The 23,151-nt window shown below is 45.7% G+C and overlaps 1 protein-coding gene across 7 annotated transcripts in view; it reads right to left on the reverse strand.

Moving 5' to 3' along the window:
- Positions 1-23,151, reverse strand: part of SLC38A10 (solute carrier family 38 member 10) — a 123,648-nt gene that overhangs the window by 54,703 nt on the left and 45,794 nt on the right. For all 7 annotated transcript variants that reach the window (XM_089539640.1, XM_089539605.1, XM_089539623.1 and 4 more), the window contains 4 exons: positions 19,996-20,098; positions 13,184-13,366; positions 8,510-8,621; positions 127-233 (listed from right to left, as the gene is read on the reverse strand). In XM_089539640.1, the coding sequence (XP_089395766.1) occupies positions 127-233; positions 8,510-8,621; positions 13,184-13,366; positions 19,996-20,098 (505 nt within the window). The remainder of the gene's footprint in view (positions 1-126; positions 234-8,509; positions 8,622-13,183; positions 13,367-19,995; positions 20,099-23,151) is intronic.

A 23,151-nucleotide genomic window follows, 5' to 3' on the forward strand; every position in this document is an offset into this window, starting at 1 on the left:
CATTTCTTATAGGAGAAATGCTGGACCTGATGTGAAAGTAACAATCCTGGAGTAAACCAGGAATGCCTTCAAAACAATCACAAAAAGAAATCTGTTCCTATAATTTCAGCATGAGCAGTCACTGACCTGTGAGCAAAGTGCATTCTTGTGGATTTTCTTGTAAATGAGAGCTGGACAGATAAAACAGATGAGGCTTCCCATTGTTGCACCTGTTAGGCCCAAGATGGTCTCCACTGGCGAAAAAGAGGAAGAACAACAAACAATTTGTGAGCAACAAACAGAGATTGCATGCAACCTAACTGCTCCCTTAATTAGAAACTGTTTAACTGTGATCAACTGGGATGGTGAGGAACTATTACATCAGATACCTATGTACTGGGGTATTACCGTATACTCATCTATAGTTGACCTCGTCTATAAGTCGAGGTCAACCTTTGGGGCCAAAAATGCAGATTTTTATATAACCCAGTGGATATGTCAAGGGTTGGACTTAAGGGGGCAGCCCAGATGAGGAGAGACTGCAGGGCAATCAGTCACACTTCCCAGTCTGTCCCCAATTGGGCTATCCCCCGCGGAGGCACCCCAGCTGGGGAGAGGCTCCCAGGCAATCGCTCACCCTTCTCAGCCTGTTCCCAGCTGGGCTTTCCCCTGCGGAGGCAGTCCAGCTGGGGAGAGTCTCCAGGGTGATCGCTTGCCCTTTCTAGCCTGTCCCCAGCTGGGCTTGCCTCCGTGGAAGGAGCCCAGCTGGAGAGAGGCTCCAGGGTGATCATTTGCCCTTCCCAGCCTGCCCCCAACTGGGCTGTCCCTTGCGGATGAAGCCCAGTTGAGGAGAGGCTTGGTCGAAGTATCTTATTGCCCCGTGCATAAGTCTACCCAGGATTTTGGAGGCCATTTTGGGGCAAAAATTTCTTGACATAGTCGAGTATATACGATATGTATACTCTCTGGGACATTATCTGATGAACTAACACATTTACACCCATGTTTATACTAACATGCATCAGGATACCAGCTCCAATCCTTCAGGAAGTATTGAAAGGATCAAAGGGGCATGAAAGGGACTGGTTGCTTACCTGTAACTGTAGTTCTTCGAGTGGTCATCTGCGAATCTACACAAATGGGTTAGTCTGCGCCTGCACAGCAATTTCGGATCCTACTGGAATCGCTAGAGAAGACTTTTAGGAGATAGCTCCGCCCACCCTCTATATAGGCTTGGTGTTTTTCCGCCCTTTCTCAGTTCAAACAGTCCGTTGCAAGAGCAGAAAAGGAAGAAAGCGCAGGACATGACAGAGGAGAGGATGGGCGGGATTTGTGTGGATTCGCAGATGACCACTTGAAGAACTACAGTTACAGGTAAGCAAGCTGTCTTTCTTCTTCGTGGTCTCTGCGAAGCACACAAATGTGTTAGACTGACAAGCTGAGTTTCCCCCGGAGAAGGGCGTGTCCTGGCAATAAATAAATTATTAAACCAGAGAAAATAGTGTGATTATGAATCATTGAACAGTTGTCAACTAACCTCAAATGTGTTGCAGAAAGAAGAACAGCTCTGCCAAAGGCTGCCTCATGGCGTTGTTTGATATTAAGTCTGTAGTGCTTGATAAAGGTCAGCGGTTGTGACCATACCGCAGCCTTACAGAAGTCCTCCAAGGGAATGCCAGAGAGGAAGGCAGACGAAGTAGCTACCACCCCAGTTGAATGGGGGCATCTTCCCAAAAAGTTCATAGGAGAAGTGGATAGTGGAGGTTACCCACTTAGAGAAACGTTGAAGTGTGACAGGCAATCCCAGCTTAGGGATGGAGTAGCAGACAAAAAGCCATTGAGAAAGCCTTGAGACCAAAGTCCTATCGAGGCAGAAAGCCAGAGCCCACCTGACATCGAGAGAATGGAGCTGATGCTCGGTGTCAATGGTCGGGTCCGGAGCAAGCATTGGAAGAAAATGTCTTGGTTGAGATGGAAGATAGAAACTATCTTTGGAAAAAAGGAAATGTCCAGTCTATGGACAACCTTGTCCCTAAAAACTTGAGGACAATGGGGACATCAACCTCCGAGAAGGAATCCCCTGTCAGTCAGGAAGGACAAAAATTTGTTCCACTTGAGGGAAGGCTTATGGGAAGCCAAGATGACCTTTCGAACCAGAGGTGAGAGACGGTTTAAGGCAGAATCCTCCAGGCAACAAGTGTCTTGACGTCCGGGTGACAAACCTGACCGTTGTGGAGGGTCAGGAGGTTGGGAAGGAGAGGCAGTGGCCGAAACTAGTTGGAGGAGAGGAGCAAGCCACGACTGCCTCGGCCACCACGGGGTGACAAGGATCGCATCTGAACTGTCTGTTTGGAGCTTGGCTAACACCCTTGTGATGAGAAGGAAGGGAGGAAAGAGACAGAACATCTTGTCCGACCAGTGGAAGAGGAAGGCGTCTAATGACTGGTCGGAAGGAATCCTGGTGCAGAACTGACTGCACTGGAAGTTCAGATGAGAGGCAAACAGGTCAGTGTCCCGAGTTCCCCAGAGGGAGAACAAATGGCAAATGACGTGAGGGTTGAGTTGCAACTTGTGGCAAGAGTCTGGAGCTCTGCTCAGTTTGTCTGCAAGCACATTCTCCTCCCCTGGAAGATGGATGGTCTGCAGGGTGCTGTGTCTGGGGATGCACCAGTTCCAAATCTGAAGAGCGAGAGTGAGAGCGAGGAGGGTGGACGATCTGGTATTTCCTTGCTTGTTGATGTAGTATTCAATGGTGATGTAGCATCCAGGGTGGGGAGGATGTTCGGACCTTCTCTGCTGGAAAGGGACGTATCTTAGGTAAGTACTAACGTTCCATTTCCCAGCAGTGAAGGGCCTGAACATCCTAACAGTGGGATTTACCAAAACCCTTAAAATTAGGGTGGGACTGCTGTCGCTGAGACAGAGGAACCTGTCACTATCTGTTGAAGGACATGCCTTCTGTTGGCCGAATGAGTTATGTCTAGTTTGTAATGTCTGACAAACGTGGAAGGGGACTTCCACATGGCTGCTCTACAGATCTTCCCAGTGAAGCGTTGGTGGCCAGAGCTGCCGTGGTTGCAGCGCTTCTGGTTGAATAGGCTGTAATGCCTTGTGGTGGTTGGAGACCCAAGGCTTGGTAACAGGCAACAATGCAGGCCTTGATCCATCTGCTGAGGGTGGAGAGAGACACCTTTTTGCCTTTGGACTTAGGTTGAAAGGAGACGAAAAGCGACTCGGTCCTTCTGAAGCTTGCAGTCCTTTTAAGATAGACCTTGATGGCCCTGTGCACATCCAGATTGTGCCAGATCTTTTCAAGATCTTTTACCGGTCAAGGGCAGAAAGACGGCAGTATGATGTCCTGTGAGGAATGGAACACCGAGTTAACCTTTGGAATAATGGTTGGATGAGGGCACAGAAGGATGGAGTCAGGTCTGATGGAACACAGCTCCTCGCGCACTGACAATGCTCCAATCTCTGAGATGTGGCACACCGAGGTGACAGCTGTAAGAAAAAGCACCTTCCACTTGAGGAACGCCTCTCTCAACGGCTCGAATGGATGTATCGTCAGCGCCTTGAGGACTGTGTGCGGGTCCCACGACAGAAAGCGGTGGACTGTGGGTGGTGACCTGTTGGAAATTCTCTTTAGTAGCCTACGTATGTGTGGGTGACGGGATATCTTGGCTGTCTCATCGTGTGGCAAAATAGAAGTGATGGCTGCCACCTAGTTTTTTTACTGTATTAGGGCGGAGGCCCTGATCAACGCTGTCTTGGATAAACTATAGCAGGGTCGAGACTGATATCCAGATGAAATCCCTATTTTTCTGTTTGCACCACCTCCGGAAGGCCCTATAAGTGTATTCATAAATCCTCATTGTTGACTGACGCCTGGATGCCAGGATAGACTCCACCACTTCTGGGGAGTAGCCGTATCCTGTCAGCATGTCCCGTTCAATTTCCAGGTGTGTAGCCGAAGCCAGTCTGGCTCAGGGTGGTGAATCTGTCCCTGGGAAAGAAGGTCCGGTGTGGGAGGCAGTGGAAAGGAATTGTTTAACATTTCCAGAATCTTGGAGAACCATGGTCTTCGAGGCCACGCTGGTGCGACAAGGATGACTTCCGACTTTGTCCTCCGAGCCCTCCGAACCTTGTCAGGAATGGAATGGGAGGAAAGGCATAGAGGAGCCCCTGAGACCAGGTGCAATTCAGGGCGTCCATGTTTTCGGCCTCCTCCAACAGGAACCTTGAAATGAACCTCGGAACATTGGCATTTGTTGGGGAGGCGAACAGGTCAACCAGCGGTCGGCCCATGACCCTGGTGATCTCTCTGAAGACCTCTGGGTGAAGGCTCCACTCACCCTGGTCAAGGTCAGTCCGACTCAACCAGTCTGCTTTGGAATTTAGTTTCCCTTGCAGATGTTCGGCTTGTAGAGACAGAAGGTTGGTTTCTGCTCATATTAGCAGCTTTTGGGCTTCGTCCATCAGGGCCCGGGACCTGGCGATTTATGTGGGCTTTGGTGGTAATATTGTCCGTCCTTATTAGGACTGCCCGGAATTGAATCAGATCCTTGAAGGACAAGAGAGCCAGAAGGACAGCTTGGAGTTCCAGCCAGTTGATGCTGTGGGACTGTTCGTTGTGGTCCCAGCGGCCCTGGGCCAGGCGGGCTCCACAGTGGGTTCCCCAGCCCCTGAGACTGACATCTGTTGTGATCTGAATCATCTCAGGTCCCCAGATGGGTCAGCGTGTCAGGAATGCTGGAGAGATCCACCACTGTAGGGACGGCAGAACTCGGTCAGGAACCTGGATGAGCTTGTGGAGTTTGAGGGCGATGGCCTGCTGGTGGGGCAGGAGAAGCCACTGAAGAGCTCCGGCGTGAAAACATGCCCACGGTAGACAGTCAATCGCCGCGATCGTTAGACCCTGATGATGCCTCAGCATCGACAGGCTGGCCCGACGGGAGTTCAGCACTCTGTGGACCACTTCGGCTATGGGTAGGGAGACCGTCCCCCGATGTGTGTCTATTTCGGCTCCCAGGTGTTGGATTTGTTGTTTTGGATGGAGAGAACTCTTTTTGGTGTTGACCAGAAAACTGTGGATCTTCAAGGACTTGAGGACCCTGGACGTGTTGTGAATTGCCTGTTGTTTGGACCTCGCTCTGATCAGTAGATCATCCAGGTAGGGGTAGACGTGGATCCGCTGGGTCCTCCAGTGTGCGACCAGTGCCACCATCACCTTGGTGAAGACTCTGGGCGCCGACGCGAGGCTGAATGGAAGTGCCTTGTATTGAAAGTGGTTGCCGTTGTATCTGAAATGCAGGAAACGGCAATGTGAAGGGTGGATAGGAATATGTAAATAGGCATCCTGAAGGTCCAAAGATGAGAGGAAGTCTCTAGGTTGTAAAGCTTCAAGGATGGATTGCAGGGTTTCCATCCGAAACTTTTTCTTCCGAACAAAGCGGTTTACGCCCCTCAGACTGAGAATTGCTCTCCACGATCCATTCTTCTTGGGGACCAGGAAGAAGGCTGAGTAGCAATCCTGGTGTCTCTGGTTTGTCGGAACAGGTTCGATGGCCTGGATCTCCAGCAGGCATTGAATTGCTTCCAGTAGGAGGCAATGTTTGTCGAGGTCTTTGGATCTGGGGGAAGGCTGAAACATGTCGTGTGGTTGGTTTTTGGATGGTATTTGGAATCACCCCAGCGAGGCTTGCTGGCCTTAGCCTCTCTGGCTTGAAAGGAGTTAGAGGAAGAAAAGGATCGAGAGGGGCGAAAGGAAGAGTGTCCCTGCCTGAACTGTTTTTTGTCCTCCCTTTTCTTAATTGAAGGCAAGGCCTTCTTTTTGTCCTTGCCCTCAACCAGGACTGGCTCAAGGGACTCACCAAACAAAATGGTGCCCAGGTAGGGGGTGAAAGCCAGATTCTGTTTTGACTTGGTGTCAACATTCCAGTTTTTTAGCCAGAGCTGTCGTCGGACTGCAACCGCTGCGGCCTGGCCCCTGGCGCAAAACTGTATAGCGTCCAGTGTACCATCCGCTGCAAAAGTGTTGGCCTTAGCAATCTTATTTAAGGTCTGCCTAGTTTTAGTGTCAATGGTTGGGATTGTCTCTAACAGGTCTCTGGTCCACTGAAGAGCGACCCACGTGACCATGGAGACTGCAGCCGTGGCCCTGATAGCTATGGATACAGAATCGTGGGCGCGCTTGAGCACTGCCTCAGCTCTTCTATCCTCTGGGTTCCTCAGGTATCCTCACCATCTCTGCTGAACACCGCTGAGGACACCAGCACCAACACCGGAGCATCCACTAGAGGCCCCTTGAGTTTATCAATGGCAGCTTGCTGGTGATAGCGCTGTGGTTAGGATGGCTGGCCGCCTGCCTGCTCCATTCATCCCTGATGATCTGCATCAAATTGTAGGGGCAAGGGATCTCTGGTACTGAGGGAGCAATGACAGGGAACAAGTCCTCTCCCACCCTGGGGAGGTCAGAGTCTTCAACGGGGGATTGGGTGGAAGGGAGACTGATGCCTGGTTTTTGTAGTCTTTTTTAGAAGTAGAGGGACGTCCTCTACCTGAAATGAGCGAGAGGAGGATGGGACATCCCTGTCCTCTTGGCCCTCCTCATCAGATAATTCACTTTCCTCAGATTCAGAGTCTACAGTCTCATAACTCCCCTCGGTATAATCCTCATCTGAGGAGTTAAAAGAGATGGAGCGTTTGCACTTTAATGCGCTCCTGTCGCGCTTGCCACGTTTGGCCAGAGGTTGGTAGGACATGTCTGTGTCTGAGTCTGACACATCTCCTCCCCATCTCTAATAGGGGCCGAGCTTGATGTCCAGCCTTGCGGAAGAGAGGCCTGGTTCTGCGTATCCAAGCTGCCTCCCTGTGTGGCTGAGGACTCGCTAGTCTTTGCCCGGTCCGACCTGGTCTGGCCCCTTGTGGTGGTGGTGGGGCTAGGCCTAAGCCGTTGGGTATCATTGGCGGAAGAGCCCCGCCGGCAGGCGCCCTTGGCTCCACCACCCGTTGAAATGGGGCTGGAGGAGCGGCTCACATCAGGACCAACAAAATGGCGGCATGCATCGGGACCAACAAGATGGCGGCCCTCATCAGCGACTGCATGGCCAAGATGGCTGCCGCCAGAAGTCCCCCCAAAGGAACTGTCCCCATCCGGGCCCATGTGCCCAAAATGGCCGCCCCATCAGGACTCACATGGCCAATATGGTCACCCCCATAAGGGGGTGCTGAAAACATGCTGTTGCTGGGCATGAAGCCCACCAGTGGCCAAGGGTTTCTCCAACCATAGGGTGGAAATTCCCTCCCGCTGGCAAAGGATTGGGGGAAAGGATCTCTCTGCGTTGGAGGTGCAAGTACACCCGCCCATGGGAGGGAATAAGCGTTCTGTGCCGCAAGATGCGGCTCTGGGGCCCACAGGCTTCCGTTGGGTTCTGCGGACTGGTCCCAGTCTGGGCTCCCTCTCCCTGAGGTGCCCACATTAGCGCCAAACCCTCCTTTGCCAGAAAGCCACAAAACCACTGCACCATCTCTGGGGGGGCTGGCTACTTACGGGCTCCCTCCCTTCGTCGTCCGATGTCTCTGGGGTCAGCTCCCTCTCCGCGGACCCTGAATGGGCCGTCCGGGGGGTCTCGGACCCGGCTACGCCTGGAAGGGGCAACCCCTCCGCGTGCAGTGGCCTCGCTCCTGCCCTGGATCTTGACTGTGCCTCCGACCGAGCATCCGGCAAAGCCGGGGCTGGTCCAGGCTGGGCAGAAGCGACCTCCCTCTCTGGCTTGGCCTCCTCGGGGCCTGACATCTCCGGGGTGAAGGGGGGGGGGGGAAGAAAGGAAGAGGAATTGAAGAGAAGAAAAAGAAAAGAAAGGTTTTTTATTTAAAGGGAATACAGCAGGGAAGGAAAAGAAAGGAAAAAGAGCCAAGAGGTTGGTGAGGCAGTAAAGGCGATCTTGCAGCGAATAATCCTTGCGAAGAGTGAAGGTCTGAGCGTCCTATCAGGAGCAAGGCAGGAAGAAAGACTGAGTTCCTGAGGGGGTCGCTCCTCCCACTGGGGAGCAGGGACTCTCTCTTTGTTTGAATTCTACCTGCCTATTAGGAGCTGAGCAGGCGGAGCTAACCACTGTTAGAATGTTCAGGCCCTTCTCTGCTGGGAAATGTATCCTGATTATTCCCTCAAAATATTCAGCAAAGGCAATGAAGACCTTCAAAGAGGTGTTTTCTATGATGATGCCAACAGTAACAATTCTGTATCTTAGACCCAGAGCATCTTCTGTAAATGGTACAAAGCCTCTATCTTTGAGCTGGGTACCAGTAGCTAGAATTAAACTAAAGTGGTGTGGCCACCTTGTGTGTATTTCAGAATGAATATATGTCCTGTATGTACTGTATTTAAAATCTTAAAATCTAAATGAAAGCCCCTGCCCCAAATGCCACTAGTGAGTTTGAGGCTTAAATACACATCAATTCAGCATAAACACTTAAGACGAAGGATGAGATGTATGAAAATACAACTAAGTAAGAGCTAAATTTCACTTACCATTTGGGATCATGATGCCTCCAACCATGGTTCCAAATACAACAGTCAGAGTCAAGGCTTTAAATCGAAGAGGTGGCATGTAACCACCTGCAGCAAATGTCCCATCTTTTTGCTGTTAAAAACAAAGTAGCAAACTAATCAACCAATCCACTGTGTTAATAGGCTTCTTACTCAGCTCTGTTTGTCAGGATGTGTCTTAAATGGTCAATCCTCTAGAAACTTGTTTTAGCAGAGCTTCCTACCAATCTGTCTGATCCATTATGCATTAGGATTTTGACCTACAGAACCTTAAGCATAGTATCTGTCAGTATCTAACTATAACGGTATGCCTTACCAACCATATGGTATGAAACTGAAAGAAAATTGGATCATCACCAATGACCAGCACATTTGCACTACTAAATTACCTATTTCACATCTTTTGTGCTTGTCTTTACTTGCCTGTTGTGGTTCTATGCCTTTTTAAGATCCTAAATGGACCGCAGGCAAGTTTTGCTCAAAAACAGTGAGGTGTAGGTAGTAGTATTTATATACAAACACTTGACACTGCTGACAAACACTGTAACTAAAGGAAAAGACCCACCAAGCCTTCAGCAAGCCATGACTGTATTTGATTAAAAGCATGCCTTTTCCAAACAGTACCAATGTTCATAATTACATTGCACATGGAAGGACAAAGGTCACATGAAGAGGAACTCAACTCTGTTTTCACCCCCAGATTGATTGATTTTCGTGACAGGAGCAACATGCTGGTCAAGAAAGTGAAAAAGTGAAAAGAAAAAGGGAAAAAGAAAGAAAGTCTGAGAAAGGAGCTAATTATGTTATTTTGTACGGACATGGAAAATCCGTGGGTGGAAATAACTAATATTTCCCCCTTGTCATGGACGGATCATTTCCTGGTGGAGGCAAAGATCAAGGCATCTACCCAGATCCCTCCCGGGGGTGGCGGACCTATTCAAATGGTCCATCCTCGAAGGCTGATGGAACCCACAAGGTTCCAGGAAGCCCTAGAGGGGTATATGGTTGGTAATGACGGCGACTCTGTTGATGCCCTGACTAACATCTGGGACACCGATCTCTCCAGGGCTATACACAGTATTGCTCCCAAGCACCCTCTCAGGCCTGCTTCCAAAAGGAAGCCCTGGTATACGGAAGATCTCCGGGCGAGGAAGCGGGTGCTGCGACGGCTAGAGCACGTCTGGCGGAAACACCAGTGCTTACCCGACAAGGCTCTCCTAGACCATCCTTTGGAGGACTATGGAGAGGCGATACGTGCAGCTAAGAATTTGTTCTATGCTGCACACGTCCGCGGAGTCGCGTCCAGCAGAGTTGTTCAGGATGGTGAGGGAGCTTACTCAGCTCCCTCCTGCCCCGAACCAGATCCTTGAACCTTCCAAGGCCTGCTGTGACCAATTTAACAACTTCTTCGCGGATAAAACCTCTCGGATAAGCGAAAGTCTTGAAGCCAGTATTAGAGCAGAGCCAAGAGTAGAGGCATCCAGAGCTTCCGTGGACTCGGTTATACTGGATCAGTTTGAGTCTGTCAGTACCGAGGATGTGGACAAGATCCTAGGAAGTGTTAGGAAGACAACTTGCTCTCTCGATCCCTGTCCCTCATGGCTAGCGGCGCAGGGGGGACCGGTAGTAACTTCACTGTTACACCGGATTATCAATACATCTTTGAGGGAAGGGCAATTTCCAACCAATCTGAAATTGGCCATTGTAAACCCTTTATTTAAAAAGCCCTCCCTCAACCCCCTCTTGCATAACAATTACCGGCCAGTCTCGCCGTTGCCATTTTTGGGGAAGGTGATCGAGAGGGCGGTTGCAATCCAGCTTCAATCGATCTTGGAGGAAACGGATTATCTAGACCCATTTCAAACCGGCTTTCGGGCGGGTTACGGGGTTGAGACTGCTATGGTCGCCTTGGTCGATGATCTCCGTCTGGGCATGGACAGGGGTAGCGTGTCCCTGTTAGTGCTCTTAGACATCTCAGCGGCTTTCGATACCATAGACCATGGTATCCTTCTGGAGTGCCTGGCGGAGGTGGGAATCGGGGGCACTGCGCTCCAGTGGTTCCGGTCCTACCTCTCTGGGAGGTTCCAGATGGTGCAGCTGGGGGACGTGTGCTCCGATAAGAGGGCCCTAACATCTGGGGTCCCTCAAGGAGCCATTCTGTCTCCCATGCTCTTTAACATTTACATGAAATCGCTGGGAGAGATCATCTGGAGACATGGGGCGCGGGGTCATCAGTACGCTGATGACACCCAAATAGTTTTCTCTATGTCTCCGACTGATGCAGTGACCAGGGATGGCATCTCTCCTCTCGTGGCCTGTCTGGAGTCGGTAATGGGCTGGATGAGGGAAAACAGACTCAGCCTGAATCCAGAGAAAACGGAAGTACTCGTGATAGGTTCTCCTGGCCCGGGGATGGCGGTGGTTCCACCTGTCCTGAACGGGATAACGCTTCCCATTAAGGACTCAGTACGCAGTCTGGGGGTGCTCCTTGATTCGTCGCTCCACCTTACATCTCAGGTGGATGCGACGATCAGGAGCACCTGTTATCAGCTTCGGCTGATACGCCAGCTGCGTCCCTACCTGGGCCGGAGGGACCTTGAAATGGTAGTACATGCTCTGGTAACCTCTCGATTGGATTTCTGCAACGCGCTCTACATGGGGCAACCCTTGTACCCTTGTACTCAGAAGCTGCAATTAGTGCAGAATATGGCAGCCCGTCTGGTCACTGGTACATCCAGGGCCAGTCATATAACACCAGTGCTTAAAGATCTTCACTGGCTGCCTATTCGCTTCTGGGCACAATACAAGGTGTTGGTTATTACCTATAAAGCCCTAAATGGCTTGGGCCCAGGGTATCTGGAGGACCGCCTCTCTCCATATAATCCGCCCCGCACACTCAGATCTTCCGGGCAGCAACTTCTAAGAGTTCCAGAGGCCAGATTAGTTTCCACCTCTAGGAGGGCCTTTACCACCTCGGCCCCCAACCTCTGGAACTCGCTGCCCGCTGAGCTCCGCTCAGCCACCTCCCTAGCTCAATTTAAAAAGGGGTTGAAAACCTATTTTTTCGAGCAGGCCTACCCCTGACTCTTTTGCCCCCAGAATGCTCTCCTCTCCTCCCCCCCCCCCTTGTCGGCCAGCACTGTCAACCTGGCATGAGTTTTAATGTTTTTATTGCAGTGTTTTAATGGGTTTCTGTATCATTGTTTTTCTTGTATTATTGTATGGTTTTGTTGTACACCGCCCTGATTTCAAGAAGGGCGGTATATAAATAAAGTATTATTATTATTATTATTATTATTATTATTATTATTATTTCCTTCCCCTAGGGCAGGGGTGGGGAGGTCCTTTGAATCTGAATCACGGCCAGTAGACCAGATGCCATACAGTGTTGCTACACCCTATGGCTATTTCCACTTTCTCTGTGCAGAGAGGTACAAAACTCTTCTCCACCTTACTCATTCTCTCCAGTGGGAAAGCAACTGGGCTAAGGAAAATGTCCTGTGCTATCTTCAGTCAGAGAATGGACATATTATTGGATAGCCCCAGGGACGTAACCAAGGGGGGGGGAGGTCTGTGGGGTCCGGACCTCCCCTTCCATTAGAAAAATGAATGGCATGTGCTGCTGCACCACTGCGCCCAAGCCCCATTATAATGGTGGCACTTAGTCTGGACCCCCCCCCCTTCCTCCCTGGTAGCCCCTCTTCATTCCTCCAAGTGGGAGGATAATCAAGGCAGGGAAAAACCCTTATGTTGTCTGTGATCAGGCCTAAGGAGTTTACTGCATTACACCCTTATACGACTGCTACTGCACTTTAACTGCTCTGGCTGCCTCCTGTTGCATTCTGGGATTTGCAGTTTAATGAGGGGCATTTAGAATTCTCAGCCAGAGAGCTCTTAGGGCCTGAACTACAAACCACAAAATGCAAAAGAAAGCAGACAGAGCCATAAAAGTGGAATAGCAACACTGTAAGAGTGTACTGTGGTAATCTTTTAAGATGGAGATACCCTTTCCTCTAGTTTTCTCAATGCAAAGACTGTACAGTTTCTTGGGGGGGGGTACTCTCTGGGCTGTCCATCACCTTAATGGCAACCACCAATAAACTAATTAGACCCATTAAACCAAAGATTCTTTTCCCTTGTCTTAGGGATTGGCCATTTATTGTAATAGCTGCTCTTCCTATTTAATTGTTCCACCATGAAGAGACTAGATGTTTCAGGCCAAGTATTACCTCATAATAGTCAAACAGTCTGAAATGGAGACATACCAACCTGTAGCTTCTGTTTCAATAAGAACACTTATGCACAGGTTGGTTTAACTGACAATTATCAACACTCTCCTATGACTACCCCCAATGTATTTCATGCTTTTTCATCTTCAGAGCTCCCCAGAAGCTGACAGAAAGTTCATTGGCCTTTTCCCATAGCAAAGGTGGTTCCTCCTCTGGGTTATTACCTAATAATTTCTAGTGACCAAGAGGGATATCATGAAGCATCAGCCTAAAACACCACCAAGTGTCACAACTACCACTACAACTCTAACTGGAGGGTTCTGATCATTCATTTTGCATGAGAAATAAAAGTGTGTGGGGTGGGGAACAGCAATAGAGAATGTAAAGTGCAGTTTGAAAATAACTGAATCAAACTCCAAGACTTTACCTGCTGCTCGAAGAGAAGGGTATTCAGTGCCTGCCGGCAAGGTAGAATCATCATAGGAAACCCAACTGCTACAGACATCATGAACCCGACACGTATCATCTCAGTCACCAAATTAGAAGGGAAGTTCATGAGCACGTTCCCCTCAATGGCTTCTGTGTAGCTCACATAGCCAAAGAACCCCACCTGTTCAAGCAGGAAATGGGAGTTATTTTCAGCGTTTACATACATGTGAGCAAATGTTACAGGTATCCCTTGAGTCCACCTTCAAGACCATAGGGAAACTATCTTTTACTCAACTCATCATCTTTAATTAATGACATGCCCCTTGTTTCCCCCCTACCCTCCATTTTCTAAACTGATTAGTCTTAATCCTTTAAACTGTACCTCATATGTAAACCATCTGGAATCTGACATCATTTTTGATGGACTTCCCTATACACTTCCAAATTCCAGATGATCTTTCTTGGATGCCTAGAGGTGAATGCTATATTTAAAGAGCAGATGTATAATGGATTTATGACTGAGTAAAACAAACCTTCACTGTGATACAAAGAAAAGGGAGGACATTCCCACCACTTATCTAGGACAATGTTTAAGGATGCTTTCCCCAAAGTAAAAATATTGCAACAGTTTCAAATTTGTCTGGAGACGGATGGGTAGATAGACTAGTCTGTTGCAGAAAAAAATAACAGAGAGCTTTGAGGCACCTTCAATACTACTGTAATACATTTTATTTTGCATAAACTTTCATGGATTATAGAACCACTTCATCAGATCCAAGTGCAACTTCTTCAGGATCTTAAACATGGACTCTTTGAAACCATGGCCACATTTTTATCAACAAGGATAACCCAAGGGTTGTAAGGCCATAAAGTTGTCTTCCATGATACTGATGAGTATTGATAGCCCAAATAGCACTGAGGAAAGGGGTTCCTATAGCTCAGAGACATTTTGACTCCCTGATATTTTAGGAACTAATTTAGTGCTTTTACATCATTGCAGTCTTATCTTGTTGCTGTGTTTAACATGAACTGAGATCTTCCACTGTGTAAATCTACATCCATGTAGTTAAGTGATGGTTGTGCTGTGCCAGCCTTCTGCTAAATATCAACACTGTGCAACCAACTGCATTATCTGTGAATCTACTTGCTTTTTCCACAATCCCAGTGAATCTAGTAGTATGCTGAATGTACAGATGAATATTATGTAACATCCAAGAATGGCCAGCTTCATCTGCAATAGTTATTCCTACACAATTGTGTACTGAATACAGTCATTATGCATGGCCAAAAAAGCACAACCAGATGTGTTACAGGAACTTATATAAAACATCAACAGAATGCCACTCATGGTTTTATGTTGCAATGTTTTACTCTCACTTTATGGTTTTTCTTGATTTTATATGCTGCTATGTTTGCTCATTGTTTTATTATATTACTGTTGCACTTTATCTTTTTAATAGAGTATATACTGACCAAAATATTCTGGTTAGTGAGCGGTTTAAGTGTGCAATAAATAAATAAATGCTAACTTCTTCACACTGTCTAGATTAGAGGTGGAGTGTCTGTAGCCTTCCAGGTATTGCTGGATTGTAATTCCCATTTGTCTAAGGCCTGGAACAGATGGGCACGAACGAGCAGCCTGAGTACACTGTGAGCCATAAACTCAGGGACCGACCAGTGCCACCAGGAGTCAGATTATCCTGGCTCCTTTTTGCTCCAAGGTCTTAAGGACTGGAGCGTGGCTTCTGGTCACTTTGGAGGCATGTATCATTTAATCAGCACCCCTCTAAAGTGGCCAGAAGCTACTTCATTTCACGCATCTGTTTCACCCTCTAGCAAACCAATAGTTAATAGCAAAAGGAAAATACCAGACTGCAGGAAAGAAAGAAAAATTACAAATAAGAATATATCAAGTAATAAGATAGGAATTGTATTAATATCCAGAAACACTCAAGTGAACACACAACAATCATATGCATATCGATAACGACAGTACTTCTTTTCTAACATCCATCATTATTGGGATGTATGATAGGAAGCAAATTACCAGTACTACCCTAGCTTTGTTGGGGGAAATACACTGTTTCAAGGAAATACTAGACCTTACTCTTTTGGTATTGCTCCAGTTTAATTTAGTAACTATTTAAGGAATTGCTGTGAAGAAGATCATTCGTTAATATTCTGAAGATTGTATTTTGAAACAGGGTTTTTAGACTGGCCTCCTGTCAGCTTGTCAAACCACACAAGTCTTTAATTTATGTTATTGTCATGCAATTGATTGCTAAGCTTCTATTCAGCTGTATACACCCTTAACATATGTGAGTTAGAATCATAGAGTTGGGAGACCTTGAGGGCCATCCAGTCAAACCCTCTGCCATGCAGGAACTCACAATCAAAGAACCGCTGACAGATGGCCATCCAGCCTCTTGTTTAAAATCCTCCAAAGGAGACTCCACCACTCTCTGAGGGAGTGTCTTCCATTGTCAAACAGCTGTCACTATCAAGAAGTTCCTCCTAAGGTTGAGGTGGAATCTCTTTTCCCGTAGCTTGCGTCCATTATTCAGTGTTTTAATCCCTGAAGCAGCAGAAAACAAGCTTGCTCCATCCTCAATGTGGCATCCCTTCAAATACTTAAAACAGGGCTATCATATCATTCCTTTACTGGCTCTTCTCCAGGCTAAACATACCCTCTCCCTAAATTTCTCCTCAAAAGGCATGATTTCCAGACCCTTCACCATTTCAGTCACCTTCCTCTGGACATGCTCCATCTTCTCAACATCCTTTTTGAATTGTGGTGCCCAGAACTGGACACAGTAATCCAGGTGAGGCCTGACCAAAGCAGAATAGAATGGCACGATTACTTCCTTTGATCTAAACACTATACTTCTATTGATGCATTCTAGAATTGCATTGGCCTTTTTAGCTGCTGCATCACACTGTTGGCTCATATCCAACTTGTGGTTTACTTTGACTCCTAGAACGCTTTCACATGTAGTCTCGCTAAGCCAGGTGTCCCCCATCCTATATCTATGCATGTCATTTTTTTCTCCCCAAGTGTAATACCTTACATTTCTCCCTGCTGAAGTCCATTTTGTTAGTTTTGACCCAGCTTTCTAATATATTACGGTCATTTTGAACTTTGATCCTCTCCTCTGGGGTATTAGCTACTCCCCCAAATTTGGTTCATCTGCACATTTGATAAGAATGCCATCTATTCTTTCATCCAAATTGTTGATAAAAATATTGAATAGCTCTGGGCCAACCCTGTAGCACCCCACTGGTCACTTCTCTCCAAGATAAAGGGGAGCCATTGCGGAGCACCCTCTGCGTTTGGCCAGTCAAGCAATTACAAATCCACCTAACAGTTGCACTGTGTAGCCCACATTTCACTAACTTGTTTGCAAGAATATCATGGGGGACCTTATCTAAGGCCTTACTGAAAACAAGATATGTTACATCTACAGCATTCCCTTCATCTACCAAGCTGGTAATTTTATCAAAAAAAGAGATCAGATTTGTCTGGCATGACTTGTTTTTGAGAAACTCACGTTGATTTTTATGATTATGGCATTTCCTTCTAAATGGTCACCGTCTCTCTTTAATTAACTGCTCCAGAAACTTTCCTGGTATTGATGTCAGACTAACTGGACGATAACTATTGGGATTTTTCCCCTTTTTGAAGATGGAGACTGTTAAAGTATATTTCTATTTGTATTTAAAATGTTCAGATGTGACAATGGTTAACTAAAGTTTAAAATGGTTCCTGCTGAAGGCCAGAAAGCCTAGGCCTGGAAGAAACAAGTGCTCAAGGACATTGGCTGAGACAAAATATAAACAAGATATGATATTATTATGCTCTTGTGTTGCATGGTGACTTCATGGGAAAGAGGTGTGTCCACTTGGTGGGAAAGTTGATCTTTTGAGAGAAGACAGACTGATGTTATATTCAAGTGTTTTTTTCTAGCATGGACTCTGAAAGAGAATAGATGTATAGTAGCCTGCTGTGTGTAAATAGCAACAAAGTCAATAAACCCTCATATGAGTGAAAATCTGTGTTGAAGTTACTTTGTTCCTGAGTTCCAGAGAAGACTGCATCTGTTCCAGTTGGTACCAGTTCAAACCACTGGCAGCACGAGACATCACCCATAGCAAAGAGTTTTTCTAACAGAGACAGCATTTGCCCTCCTCCAGTCTGCTGGGACGACTCCTGTTCTCCAGGAGTTCTCAGATATTATTGCCAATCACTCTGAGATTACATTTGCCAGTTCTTTTAATAACTTTGAATGTAGTCCATCTGGTCCTGGAAATTTAAATTCATTTATATTAACAAGGTATTCATGTACTACCTCTTTATCTATTCTGTGCTGCATTTCCCCTATTGTGACCTCTGCTCCATATTCCTCATTTTGAGCACTATTTTCCTTTTCTGAGAAGACTGAAGCAAAAAAGGTGTTGAGTAATTCTGCCTTTTCTCTGTCTTCCGTTAGCATTTTGCCATTGTCTCTACGCTACGGTCATACCCAAAAAAGCCCTTTTTATTGTTCTTAACCTCTCTAGCTAGCCCGAGCTCATTCTGCGCTTTAGCTTTTCTGACTTTACCCCTACATGTGCTAGCTATTTGTTTGAATTCTTCTTTGGTGATTTCCCCTTTTTTCCATTTCTTATACATGTCTCGTTTAAAACTTAACTCAGTTAAAAGTTCTTTAGTCATCCATCCTGGTTTCTTGAGACACCTCACATTTTTCCTAATAGGAACAGTTTGAAATAGTGCCTTCAGTATTTCCCTTTTAAGAAACTCCTATCTATCATGAACTTGCTTCTCTTTTAGTAGACCTGACCATGGGATCACCCCCAGTATTCCCCTAAGTTTACTGAAATCAGTTTTCCTAAAGTCTAGAATGCGTGTCTGACTATGTCTGGCTTCTTCTTTCCACTGTACAGTTGGCCCTCCACAGATTTTTTACGCATGGATTCAAGCATCCACAACTTGAAAATATTATTCTATCTATCTATCTATCTATCTATCTATCTATCTATATTGCAATAAGCAAAGCTTGATTTTGCAATTTTATATGAGGGACACCATTTCAGTGCTCCACTGTATTTAATGGGACTTGACCATCCATGGATTTTGGTATCCACGGCAGGTCCTGGAACCAAACGTCAGTGGATGCCAAGGGCCCACTGTATAACAAACTCCAAGAGAACACGATCACTCCCACTTAAGGATCCCATCACTTACACCCCATTTACCAGGTCATCCCTGTTGGTGAGGATCAGATCTAAAATAGGTGATCCCCTTGTTCTTTTCCAGGCAAGTGAGAAATTTGCTAGACCTTAGGTTTTGGCTGAGTTTGACTTCCGGTAAATACCAGCATAGTTGAAGTCACCCCTAACTACCACATCTCTCCTTTCAGAGTGTGTGGTCATCTGTTCTAGAAAGGCATCATCTAATTTCTCAGTCTGACTTGGGGGTCTGCAGTAGACTCCCACAATAACATCTGTGTTGTTTCCCTCCCCTTTAATTTTTATCCAGATGCTCTCCACCTGGCTTCCAGGATTTAAGTCCTGGATCTCTTCACAGATGTAAACATCCCTGAAATGTATTGCTATAGCTCCTCCTTTCCTGTTTGGCCTATTTCTCTTAAAATGGTTGTCCCTCTATTACTACATTCCAATCATGAGACTCCACCAGGTTTCAGTGAGGCCTATTAAATCGTATTTGCTTTGTTGTGTGTGGAATTCAAGTTCTTGTTTATTTCCCAAGCTCTGTGCATCAGTATAGAGACATCTAAGACCATGGGTTCTCCCCCTTAGCTGCCTGTGTAGTTTTTTCCCTACCACTGTTGGGTCCTTGCACTATTTGCTTTGTTCCCTCTATAACAGTTTGACTATTTACATCAGCCCTGGATGGACTCCTGCCTTCCAAAATACTGTCTCCTTCTCCAACATATGTATTATTCTTATGCATTTGATAGTTGAGTTTCATTTTGTTATATACGCCTTCAACAAATGTTATTGATATGCATGTGACTGTTGTGTGTTCATTTGTGTACTTCTGGATATTAATACAGGCCCTATCCTATTTCTTGATTTATTCAGATTCATAATTTTTTATTCTTTCCTGCAGTCTGGTGTTTTGTGGCACTCTTGTGTATTTATCTATCACACTGCAGACCCCCTTACCACCACCACCCCAATTTTTGTAAGAATTATAGAAGCCATAGTCCAGTGACACATGGCTGGCCATAAATTGTCCACATCTGGCCTAGATGCTAACACACTGTTTGCTTGGTTTCAGAAAAGCAATTGAGAAAAGCTTCATTATTACTTTTCCCTTATTCCACTTCTCCTTTCAAAGGTATGTGCCAATGGTAAATCTGAGAGTAGAAAGGGGGAAATGAATGAAGAGAAATACTCCAATGCTCATCCTGGTCTCTGGATTTAGATAAGTTCAGTAAACAATTTTTTCTTGTTTACCCAACCAGGATTTTTATTTTTATATATTTTATGCAGAAATTCCTAACAGTTGTGGGTAAGGCTGCAACTCTAGCTAGCTAACTGTTCAGATACACCACAGAGAAATTAACACACACACTTCAGCTCTAACCCTGTTGAGTGTGATTTCCTGGTTGAGAATCCTGTGCTCTGTAACCGTCCCCAGAGTGTATCGACGACATGTGGCAAAATGAAAGTCACTGCTTCATATACAGTTGTTTCTATATTTGTTCAAAACACACCCAGATGAGTAGAATTTTATTTTGAGAAGGGTGGGAGATTAGCACGATTTTTTTTAAAAAAGGTTCTCACCATAACATAAAAGGCAGTGACCACATTTAGTGATGAGGCAAATATGGAGCTCATGATTTTAACAGATGGCTCATCCAGACTATCATAGGTTGGCAGGACCTGGCTGCAGAAAAGAAGGAAAATGTTAAAGCTCATCAGAACTCTTTCTCAAGATGAGAAATACTAGTGCCCTCTTGCCAATAGAGTCTAATTGCAGACACCTTCCTCACCTTGGGTTCAGGCACTTGTCACTCTACAGCAATTTATGTCAGTAATGCCAAGAAATTTCAGAGTACTTGTAAGGATAAGTGTTGGACAAATATGCCTACTTGCCTCCTTTCTCCCATCACCACGTGTGCAATGTAAACATTTCACATCTTTAAAAAGTATGTTGTAACATGAATGACCGCTTGTTTGCCTCAAACACCAGTGGCAGAACTCCAGACAACGCATTGGAGATTATTGTTCTTGGAGCATCCTGAGTTGATAATTAAAGCAATACGGTGTTTACAGAATAACAAGCAAGAAGAGAGCTAAAGCATCATATTGTCAAAGAGAAAAGTTAAACAACCAAGACTAAACATTGCGCCTGTCACATTTTTAGTACTGATGCTTGAGCCCAAGCTTGCAGAAAACTGGGAGGGCAATTACACTGGGTTTGGGTGCTTATGCACTTGGAACGTTATTTCCTAACATTAGCTTACTATACCAGCCAGAAGCAGCAAGGAACTAACTTGACAACATGCTCTTAAAGACACAGATCCACCTTGCAGTGGAAGGAAAGGAAAGGCAGGAGGCACCTCTTGGGGAGTGAGTAGGCAAAAACTTGAAGACGATGAGAAAAACAGAAGACTAATGAATGGTGTGGGATGGGATATATAATGGCCTAATAAATAGTGCCAAGTGATTTTAAGCTTCCTAGAGTCAGTGTGGCATGGTGATTTGACTTGGACTATGATTCTGCAGAGCAGGGTTCAATTCCTGGCTTGGCCATGAAGCCCACTGGGTCACTTTGGGCAAGTCACATGCTTTCAGCCTCAGGGAAGGGCAATGGCAAATCTCCTCTTAGGGTTGCCATGTCAGAAACACCTTGAAGGCACACAACAACAAACTATGCTGTTTAACAGATGCAGTGCAAAGCTGCACCTGTTAACACAACATTAAGTTTCCTTCAAGCACAACATTAAGTTTCCTTCCCCAATCACTGAAGATATAATATTGATGTTTAGAATTATTATATACAATGTATCTAATTGTTGTTATATATGGCCACTCTAAATTTATGCATATGCACAGTAAGAATAACTCAGGAAGAAACACAGATAAGGTGTGGTAACTGATGGTATGAATTTACCACCTAGGGAAGTGCTCCTGAGACTGAATAGGAAACCTACAATAAGCATCTTCAGTCTCTCTATTCTCAATAGACTGAAGGACAAAGTGCACATGGTGTAGGAGATCCATGAACCTGAACATCTACATGATTATTTAATGCTCACTAGCAGCCACAGACCCCTAATTCAGGCCAGAAACTATAGCCAAGGAAAACTATAGGATTAACCCTTTGCTCTTGTACCATTTTTCTGATTTAAAAGTCCCCCTCTGTGCTGCCATGAGAATGACAGAGCATGGAAATGATGTATTACCAATAGTGATCTTACCAATAACATGCTACTTTTTAGCAGAATGAGGGCATGATGACATTTCTTTTGTAAAATAACATAGTGATTGGCAATTCCTATCTCCAGTGTAACAAGTACCATTTACTTGTTATTTCTGAAACACTGGAATCAGTATTCAGGGGCCAGGGATTGACCCTATTTCTACTTCTATTTCTGAAGTGTATTTTTAAAAAAATGATGATGATGTTGCAATTAAAAAATAGAGTATAAATAAAAAGTTACTAATATGCCACTCTTCAAATAAAGAACAACATCTGAGGTGTTACTTAGCGGAAGGTAACAAGTAATATGTAACACAATACCTTTAAAAATCCATGTTTAGTTAAGTGGGACAAAGAGATCTGAGAAGATTTTTATTTAGGGAAACAGCACAAGCCGAAAAGAGCAACCACTTCATTCCCCAGTGCACAGTTTTTACCTAATTCTGTCTCCACCCCCCCTCTCCACTGCTGTTGCTCTTGTGGTGGTGGTTGTGTGCCTTCAAGTCATTCCTGACTAACAGTGACCCTTAGGCAAAGCTATCACAGTTTTTCTTAGCAAGATTTTTCAGAAGGGGATGTTGTTGCCTTCCTCTGAGGGCTGAGAAAATGTGACTTGCCCAAAGTCACCCTGAGGGTTTCTATGGCCAAGCAGGGATTCAAACCCTGTTCTCCAGAGCCAAAGTCCAAGGCTCAAAACCACTGGCTCTCTAAACACTTAAAAAGCATCAGTATCCTAATCTCATTAAATTTAGTCCTGAGGCACAACAAGTAGTAGGAAAGTATTCCATAAAGTATAGATGATGCGGCCAAGAGTATAATCTGGAACTTCCATATTCAGAGGCAGCAATTCCTTTTGATGATCCAGTATTGGGGAACAAAAAGCAAGACTGCTATTGCCACCATGCCCTGCATGCATGCCTTCCAGAATCATCTGTCTGCTTACTCTTAGGAGACAAGATGCTGAATGAAAAGTTTTCAGCCTCATCTGGCAAAACATATCTTATGTCCTTAAGAAAGCAGTTCAGGAGTCAGCAGTTATCAGAGGTCACTTATTACCTCTACTTCACATAAACAAGCCCCAAGACATTTGTACTTTCCAGCCACCACTGCTTAGAAAAGTGGGGGAGGGGATTCCAAGTCTGCAAAGCATGCAAACCAAACTTCCATGCCAGTTAAGATTCCAACAACCAGCATAATAAATGTGCATGTGTGTGCACATGCACACGTGCACAACCACCCCCCCAGCAGTATACCTTAACATGGACAGCTTTTATTCACAAGTTAAAATGTCTGTGCTTAAGGCCAGACTGAGATAGAAACACTGGGAGCACAGAAGCCTTTGTCTGACAAACACTTTGTATGCTATAAGGTGAGGATTCCTCACATCACTTGCAATCACATAAACGCTACTCCTCAGGGTAGACTGAAGAAAGATATTTGGACCAAATGCCCTTTACATTTATCTCTCGATTCCCAGGATGAGTGCAAGGAGAGAAAGAGCACAAACAAGCAGT

This window comes from Sceloporus occidentalis, unplaced genomic scaffold, assembly GCF_023333645.1.
Source record: "Sceloporus occidentalis isolate IW3139 unplaced genomic scaffold, rSceOcc1.0.p SCAF_1, whole genome shotgun sequence".
NCBI classification, from domain to species: domain Eukaryota; kingdom Metazoa; phylum Chordata; class Lepidosauria; order Squamata; family Phrynosomatidae; genus Sceloporus; species Sceloporus occidentalis.